Raw genomic sequence first — 10,027 nt, 5'->3', positions numbered from 1 at the left:
ATGGATGTGTCACACTCAATCTCTCATTTTGCTTTGTCATACTTGATTAAATTTAACGACATGGCTAATAATAAAATTGAAAATATTACCTACTTTTAAATTTGAAAACGAAAGTACTTAAAATACCTCTCAGCAGTTAACTCAAATTCTAGTTAATTTAGTTCATATATATTATAATTGTCAATGAACTCATTCCTAAATATACTGCAAACCATCTCATTCATAAAAAAGAAATATAGCAGTGTTAAATAAGACAACCAAAAGAAAAATTAAATGTCGCTATTGAGTAGGTACCATGTCCTTATTTATTTATTTATTTATTATTATTATTATTATTATTATTATTATTATATTTTTTGAATAAAGGAGAGGTATCATGCTATTCATGCATGTTCTTACGTTGAACGTTGACTTATAATATAATATATTTGAATCTTTTCAGATACCATGTGTTAATTAAATTTCTCGTTCCCCTTCAATATGATAGCCATCAAAGTTTCCAATGTACTGTTGGAAGATTTAAAGTCAAATTTAATGTGCCTAACATGGGGCAATGCCCTTGAAACCATTGGCTACTTAGCTAGATCTATATGCATGCCATCATGCAGATTACAATGGGCTAATGGCATTTTTTTTTGGGAAAATTTGTAATCAACACCCTATTTTTTTACATAATTAAAGAAAAACTTACATCTCCTTTGCAACCTAAAATTGCCCCCCCAATTTTACTCTTTAATCTAGGTTTGAGATTTTATACTTTAAAATAAAAAAGAAAAGTAGCATTTTAGTCATTTTATAAATAAATAAACAGTTTGAATGAGATGGTATATTTGTATTTTGTGCCATCTACCTAATTGGTTCAGAATTAACCTAAATTAGGCTTCTGTAAATATTTGGTAAAACATAAGTTGTAATTTTTAAATATTAAAATGCAGGGTGAAAATTATAAATACATAAAAATATACGGTGTTAAATATAAATTAGAGCATTTGTATTAAAAAAGGAACTCTTGAATTTTAATAATAACAAGATTGGATCTATTTCCTACACTAGATGCATGCATGCACATAATAGTCTAACCTTACTATTGTTAAAACTCAATAAGAGTTTTTTTTAGTGCAAATGCCTAGTCCAACTTAAATTTTATTATGTTTTTAATTTATTAGACTTAAATTATCAATGGTAGAATATCAACGTGAAAGTGAGAAAAAATAGTCAAATTAAGGTTGTCTATTCGCATTTGGCAACTTGAATTTTGATAAACCTATCAAAATTTTTAAAATTTTTGTAACCATCTTGGGCAGATTGATACTGATGTGGGTCAAAAGAAATGCTCATAAAGACACTCTCATTCAGCTTGTAGAAAATTAGATCCATAATATTCAGCCTTGGTTCATGCATCTTAAACTAAGCTGGCCTGCAGCCACCTCCCTGACCGCCGCCGATGAAATCTCTCATTTTTTCTATCTCTTTTTTTTTTTCTTCCTCTCTCTCTCCCTCTCTCTTTTTTGGCTTGAGCTCAGGCTCGCCGGAGCCGAGCCGTCGGCGAGAGGTCAGTCGACTTCATCGATTGACCAACTAGATTTTAGATAGAATTTATTTTGTGCTAAAATTTGTATAAGATTATTTAATAGGGAAATTTGTACAAAAAAACTCTTTTTTTTTAAACTCTATAATTAATTTTCTAAAGAAACTCTTATCATTTACAAACAAATATATAATTATTGTTTCCCTTAGCAGTTAAGAATTTAGAAAGAAAAATTATATCGTATTCATACCGTTGTTTTTAAAATTTCTAAGTTATCCTCTGAGATGCACACAATGATCTAGCACATGTAATATTCTACTCTCATAATCATATTTCAATATGTGCTTTCTAATTTTAATTTTTTTCCCCTGTATGAATGGATATTTAGATTGTTTTCTCATCAATAGTATTTTGTAATTTTAGAAATATGATTACTAAAATTTTTATAATAATAATAATAGCTGCGTACTGTATATTAAAGGTGTGCTTTAATAAAAAAAGTAGTTAATTATACTTAACTCTCTTGAACTATCATTATTTTTTATGTCACCTCCTGAAATAAAAACAATTTTACTTTAAAGAGTTCATATAATTATTTGTCCTTAACCGAAAGGGTTTATGTGAATATATATATTATGTTTAGAGTATGTATATAAAAAATAGTAATAATTCAAAAGAATTAAATATAATTATTTTTAAAAAATTATGATAGCATACATTTTGAATTTAAAAAAATTAATTACTAAATTAATTCGGATTTTTAAACTAAAGCAAAGCAAAACTGAAAATATTTTCGCAAATTTTCAAACGTTAGGAATACGATGTATCGTTCCACTACTGACATGAACTATACGGGAAAGACGACCTTCCTCATTGAAAAAAGTTGAATAGTAATAATGACATGACCTTTTTATTCACTTGACAAGGAGAAAGACAACAAAATATGTTCCAACTTTTTTCTTCGATTTCCTTCGGCAATAGACGTGTGAGTTTGAATTATGTGACTACCAGTGTGTTATCATCTGATAGAAATAAAAAAATTCTATGTTTACACATCAATGTTTATGATTTGGTTTGATCTTTTCATGTATAGATATTAGATAACGATTGCATTGCTATCAAAACAACCTTTCGAATGGGTCCCAGTACTTGTTCGACATGTACAGGTTCGACAATGAGAGGCCGTACAGGAGCATATGGCTGCTATTCCGCTGGATTTTGCTTGATAAGGTACGTGCCTGCGGCCTTCCTCCGTATAATCTCTTTGTTCTTATCCACCACCTTATCCACATGCCAATTAACTCAATGCAATTTCCAATATAGCAAGCTAGACTCATTTTATACATCAGTTCGATAATTTCCACATCCCTAGTTAAGAGCAAAAATCAAACGAGATTTTACTTACTTCGGCGTAAGTTTAGAGCAATTAAGGATAGTTTGTATGGGAATAAGAATAGGGATAGTTTTCAAAGATTATCTTCTAGATTCCAAAGTAGACTTGAGCAGGCCTTGGCCCCACCCTGAAATCTATTGAAGGCCATTACTTGCCCAGTGAATTTATAAATATGAAGAGCACCTGTATAAATATGGATTAATTGATATAAACAACAGAAACAAATGTTGGATTTACCAAAAAGAACTGTAAATCTCATATGTTTGCTTGAATACTTCACAAGCATAAGAAAAAAAAGAAAAAAAAATGTACAGAAATAGCAATAGCAATAAGCAAAAGCATTAGAAGAAATAAGGGAGAACTACCGCTCGCGAATAATGCTGAACTGCCATATACAAAAAAGCTGTGAAAATTCGAGTCATGATTCATCACTCTATATGAGATCTTATGAGATGTACAGAAATCTAGAAATTTATAAGTGGTAATTGCCTCCTATAATAGCTCAGCGGCAAGGGAGTGGCATTTCAAACGAGCCAACCTGAGCAATCTGCAAGCAGAAAACTATCTACAATGACCTTATTTATTCATGCAACTCACCAGATGATCTACTTGTGGTCCATCATTTACTAGGGCCAACAATTACCAAGGCATATCTCTTAAAAGAGATTTCGAGAACCAAAAAAATGAAGAGGGGAAAAAGGTCTTGCCATAATGTTCGTTGCTTTTAATCAGAACCATAAGGATCCCAACCACATTCGGGCTTCTTCCGCTTCAATGTAGTCCCTGAAGCATTGGGCTGCGAGATATTTCTCGTCAGTTCTTGCATCAAACCATTGTGGCCTTGCAGAAGGAATTCTCTGGAACTTTCCCTTCCTGAAGTAGAAGGCTGTGAGATGTTTCTCATAGATTCTTGCATGAACCCACCGTAGCCTTGCAGAAGCAATTCTTTAAAACTTGCACTCTCTGAAGTAGAAGGCTGTGGTATGTTTCTCATTGATTCTTGCATCAATTGGTTATGGCCCTGCAAGAGGAATTGTCTGAAACTTCCACCTTCCCTACTCATTGATGGTGCACTGCTCAGCCCTGAGCCCATTGCTGTGTTCCCTCTAGAACCAAACATGTAAGGAGTGCTACCAGATCCATAAAATGATGAAGGAATACACATAGCAGATCCCGTGTTAAGTCCTGTATGCCCATAACGAAAGGGGGGCACATGAGCATAAGGCAGCGAAAATGTAGCAGCAACTGCAGAATCCATGTTTCGCTCATTGTCCAGAAAGGACTTCTGCATGTGGTTGGCATAATCCTTCCCACCGACCATCACCCTTGAACCCATGATCATAATTGTAGGATTATCAAGTTTTGGTCCATTATACGTATTAGAGGCCTTTAAGCATGACTTATCAATGATATTAGATCCACCAGCATCAAGAAATGATGGATTATTATTCAAGTCAAAATCTCTCACTGCAGGTTGTCTTGGACATGATGAGGAAACAGAAGACACACTCTGATCACCATTTTGTGGCCCAATATTTGAATGCAAGGATGGGCGTATTGATTCCTCATCCGCAAGGTGGTTCAGGTCCAAATTGAGCCTCTTGCTTACTCCCATACTGATTTCCATAGAGGAACCTCCGCAAGGAAGATTAGAGGAAACGGGTAATAATTTCAATGGTGCTGGTTCAATAACTACATCATCCTCGGTTTCAGTCACATTCAAATCAACACCTAGGAAGCTCAATGTTTGCATAAGGCCTGAAGAAGTCTTTTCTACATCAGGAGTTCTTCGAGGATAAACTGGTTGAAAAGCACTTGTAACAGCAGTACCATTCCATCCAAGTTCACCCTCAAAATGGAGGGAAGTAACCGGCAACAGCAGACCTTTCGAAACAACAGCTGGTATAGGAGCAGACACATGTATAGGGACCGCAGCAGCAGGCTTCACCAAATAACCAAGTTCCTCGGTGCAAATATTTGCATTAAGATCAAACTCACATCCATACCTATCGGTTATGGCAACGGATTCTTGAGCAGAAACATTTGATATAGATGATTCTAAATGTGGCTCATCTTTTTCACCAGAAAAACTAATGTTCTCTGTGATGCCTGAATCATCCTCCTTGAGAGAAGAGGCACTGCCAGTATAATACCCTTTCACAGCTGATGATTTACTCCCATCAACTTTCCCAATAACCGGTTGATCCTGCTTGGCTTCTTCAAGAGCAGGACTATAAGAAGTTCCTGTATGCCCAGAATGGACCTCAGGGGAGCTGAAAGTAGTTTCTCTGTGTTCAGCAACTTTCTGCTCGACTTGGATACCAACTTGCCATGCGATCTCCAGTACATCAGTATCCTCATGTTCAAAATGCATTTTTGACTTCTGCACGAGAAGGTTATCTGCCTTAGCCTTCACTACCCTTGAAGAATCATCAATGTTTACAGGGCCTAATCCTTTCATTTTTACTAAATCAATCTCCGGATGGTCTTTATTGTCATTATTACCTCCTGGAGCTTCTTTCCTGTTTGAAGCAGATAAAGTGGAATATGATGAAACACCGCAATTTTCAGTTTGAACATTTCTACATAGATCAACTTTTAGATTATCAACGTCCATCACTTCCACACCATTAGAAGCATCATTTACTGTTGCATCTCGCCACCCATCATCTTTTCCCTTACCAAACTGCAAATTGCATGTGCTGGAGGAGACCAATCCTGCAGCAGGGCAATCAGAAGGCTCTTCTATAGCAGACACTTTCTCCTGGCAAGCACTAGAAAGAATGGATGACCTGGAGTAGTTTACATCTGAAACTGCAGTTGCATCAGGGGATTTTGAATTTATTAATGGAATTTGATTTGATAAGGAAAGTTTTTCATTGTTAGAGGAATGAATTTCTGAATTGTCTGAACATCTTATGATGTTTAAATTCACATCATCCTCTACAGATTCCATTTTCCAACTTACTTCACTATTTACACTTTTGGATGCAGAAGTATAACAAACCAAACTCACATCTGTTTATCACTTTGACTGTTTCCAAATCTCTTTGACTTGTTAGAACTCACTCCATCACCCTTTTTTCCATGATCCCAGTTATTATTCAAGAATTTTGCCTTTTCCTTGATTTTAATATTCCTGTGGACAACGAGACGGTAGCTCCAAGTCTAGAAGAAATTGATTGTTCACTGTCAATAGGAATTTTTTCAAGTAATGACAACAGTACATTTATCAATTCCTCAGCAACACTGCCAATGACATCACTATCGCATTTTTGAGCTTCCTGAACCCATCGATTAAGAAAACTAAGCCCATTTAGCTGGAGAAAATGATCAAGGCATTCAATGTTCTCTGTGGCTGCTAAGATACCTGCGACTATTGCTAACTGTCTTACTTCATCAGCTTTGCTAGTAACACAAGTCTTCAGTTTGTGGATCTCAGACACTAGCTATTCAACTCTGGCAATTGTAGAAATACCATCATTTATCTCTTGAGAGTAAAGAAATCACCAAGCATCATAATGCCCTAGCGGAACAGGCAGAGGCTTTAGTTCTGCAATCCTTGGAATGAGATGCAGCTGTCATCTAGACGTGAAACGAGAAGATTGAAATCAGTGACCAAACTCATTGATTTGTTTTTGCAAAAATAGTGTAGCTTGATTAGTACATGAACTCACATAGTTCCTGCAGTTTGTCACCACCTTTTCTTTTTACTGCTTGTTCCATTTTTTTTTCTTCAATTTAATGAGCTTTATTAGCTTTACATTTAAATATTCCAAATGCATCTACCAATTTTATCTGATTTCTTTTTTGTTTGTTGGCTTACTTATTAGACTGAATCTCCAGAAAACTATCCAAAAGTGAAAATGGTGGAACTGAATAAAGATAAGTTGTCAACTTCTCGGGGTTTGCAGAAAAAGAATTGCTTTAAAGACAACTCAACCGACCTCAAGGAGGAAAGATTTCGAGAAAAGAATATGCAAAATTGAAAACAAAAACAGAAGGAACATAAGAACAACTCTAAGCACACCAATATCAGGAAGTGTATCAAGGTACTACAAGAGAAAAAATAACCTGAAAGACTAAATGGAAAATCAGATATTAATTCAAAACGTTGTCAAAAATGAAGCCTGCTTAATTTTGCAAGTGTGGTTCTTAAATAAGGACAAGAGGCTCAATTTTCCTTTGACCAAGACTGTCAGCTAAAATCGCTCATCAGATCTTTTTTCCCCTCCTATCACTACAATTGTCGTCGGATGATGAATAGATCGAAAGCACAGTATCATTAGCATTTCCTACCAAATTTCAACTGCAAAAGGACTACATGCAAAATCTTAAGCAAACCCTAACTTCTAATTACTCATGCCCTGTCCTAAACGAAGAATAGTGAGAAGCAAGTACAAGAACAAAGTAGAGAGCAACAATTACAACATATACGAAACACTATCCCAGTAATCCACCAAGAGAAAGCTTCAAACACAATGATGGCTATAAAATATGTGATCGCTATCTAAATGCACCAAGATTATTAATGAGATGCCCTCATGACTTGCAATCCATTCATATGACAAAAGAGACTGTAGAGATCACTACGTTCCCAAATCAACAAGTTAAATTTGAGAACTAAATGATCATAAGCGAACGCTCGACACTCCAAGGAGATTAAAGACTGGATAAATTCTATGGTGATTCAGTTTAGAGCAAAACAACTCGATCTTAGAATATTGGAGCAAGTAGCAGAAGCCAGAATCGAAGACCTACCTCACGGCCGTCTTCTTCCTTAGATCGCGATTCAACAATACTAACAGATCGAGAAGAGCATCTACCTCTCTCTCTCTCTCTCTCTCTCTCTCTCTCTCTCTCTCTGGCTATGAGCGCGATGTCTCTATCTCTCTTCTTCGCATTCCAATTTATAAAATTCTTAACTAATTGGGAAAATTGTTTCCTCCGATGGCACGTGAGGGAGTCGCGACTCCGTCGCACGCGGACACCGGCTGGGGCGGTCGCCGCCACCGGATGCAGCCGGTGGACGTGGACACGGACTGTTCTGGAGGCAGTCTGGTCCCTGGTTTTCGGGGGCTCGGAGCGGTCAGAGTCGTTCCAGCTTTTCCGAAAGAGACAGCGGAGAACGGCTGTTCGATCAAAACAGCAAACGGGATATAGAGAAACTGGATCTCGCCACGTAGCTTTCTTAATCGGGTCGGGCTGGAGTTGCGATTTACCGACCCGATTATAAATTGGATTGTGAGTTTATGGATTAAAGCCCATTTTGGCAGCCCAATACAGATGCTAGCCTGGCAGATCTTTTAATTTCTTTTCTTAAATACTTCTTCTTTTCTTTTACATATACCCGTTATTTATTTTTTTATGACACATTGACCTCCATTTGTGTAAAATTTCCAAATTAGTCGTCTATTAAGAAAATGTTATTTGATTAATTTTAAGCACTTTAGGGTATATTTTATTAGCTCTTATATTAATAATATTTCTATTAATTGTAATAGTTATTAGCTTGAACTTTGTTTAGAATTATACATTTCTGCACTTTTTGACCAAATTGCAACAATTAGTTTTTCTATCCAAAATTAATAGTTATGTATATTTTTTATTTAACAATTATTATCAATTTTGAATAAAAATAACTTTTTCCCTCCAAACTTTTCTTTTGCATCACTTAATTACCTTAAATTTTCTTTTTCAATACATATCTATTTGACAAAAATAGGATCATATAAGTCAAATGTACAATAGGTGATACAAAACAAAGTTCATATCATTTTACAAATAAATTTTTTATTTATTTTGTAATCTAATTTTTTTATTTTAGAACAACAATTAAATATTAGGATAATCATATTCTAAAATACATACAATTTCATTAAAATTATATGTTAATACCATGCGCACGGACCAAATTACCAATTTACTCTTTATATATATATATATATATATATTATTTCATATAAAACCAAAATATATTTATCGTAATTTTATAAAAGGCAAAAGATATTTATTTTATATCCTATCAAAAAAATTATTATATAATTACTTCGGAATACAAGAGAATATATAAGATAATTATTTTTATAATAAAATCACCGGACACAGGAAGAACATGCATGGATCTAAATACTGACTTCCATCTAGTGACCATCCATCATCATCATCGTCTTGTTGAAATCTTTATTATATATTAGGTCTTCACTAGGTGGTCAACGACAAATCAAAGGCCTCATTAGTTTTAACTATCATCGCTTCTAAGCCTTTCTATATCGCTCATAGGTATAGAGAGAGAGAGAAAGAGAAAGAGAGAGAGAGAGAGAGAGAGAGAGAGAGAGAGAGAGAATATTCGTCAGTCTTTATAAACTTCAATAATTTGCCAGCTTTAAGAAAAAGATGACTCCAAAAGAAAGCTTTTGTCTTCTAGAAGTCTTCAAACGTACAAAAGCGTGCATGTCCTCATCGTGCCTACCTCTCGCTAAAGCGTATAATAATAATTTCTGCGTTATTCTGCCAGCACTAGTCGTTTCAACTGCATGCGAGAAGAACTGGCGTCCATCCATTACCATTAGTTAAAAAGCTTGATTCCTATTCGTGGCCAAAGAACAAGTACCCATGTCTTAGTGCTACAATTTGGTAATCCCTCCCAATGTTCTCCAATCACCCAATTGGATTAACGCCATTTTTATTCTCCTTCTCTTTTATATAGTTGTAATTTGATTCCCCTCTCATTTCTCTATATAATTTTAGTCTGACACGCTAGTGTTAGTTTGACTAGCTGATGATTTTTAATCGTGAATTATGCTTTACTAACTCTGTGAATGAAATTACTAAAATACTGTTCTGTTTTCTTAGGCCAAAGGGTGAGATGGTAATCATAAAATTCTTAAAATTTCTCGTGTGAAAAAAATTCCCCTCTACTGACTCACGTGTTGCCACTATATTCACAAGGTCATCAATACATAAATATTACAAACAAAAAAGCTAAAAAAGAAAATTAAAATAACTTCTAACAAACAAAACTATCCTTCCCTCTTATATAAGGCTATTCTTTCTCTTTTTACCTTTTTTTTTTTCTTCCTTTTGCTTATTTTCTCACATAGCCT

General features: G+C 34.9%; 1 protein-coding gene across 1 annotated transcript; it reads right to left on the bottom strand.

Moving 5' to 3' along the window:
* Window positions 1-3,262: 3,262 nt before the first annotated feature.
* Window positions 3,263-7,828, bottom strand: LOC140801428 (uncharacterized). The gene is made up of 2 exons (XM_073156548.1): window positions 7,683-7,828; window positions 3,263-6,506 (listed from the first exon to the last, which is right to left on the bottom strand). Exon 2 carries the CDS (start codon window positions 5,875-5,877, stop codon window positions 3,646-3,648), a length of 2,232 nt encoding a protein of 743 aa, XP_073012649.1. The 5' UTR covers window positions 5,878-6,506; window positions 7,683-7,828; the 3' UTR covers window positions 3,263-3,645.
* Between the last annotated feature and the right edge of the window lie 2,199 nt (window positions 7,829-10,027).

The sequence above is a fragment of the Typha latifolia genome, chromosome 14 (genome assembly GCF_019914945.1).
Source record: "Typha latifolia isolate L0001 chromosome 14, TyphaL0001v2, whole genome shotgun sequence".
Taxonomy (NCBI): domain Eukaryota; kingdom Viridiplantae; phylum Streptophyta; class Magnoliopsida; order Poales; family Typhaceae; genus Typha; species Typha latifolia.
This window is presented reverse-complemented; position numbering and strand designations above follow the sequence as displayed.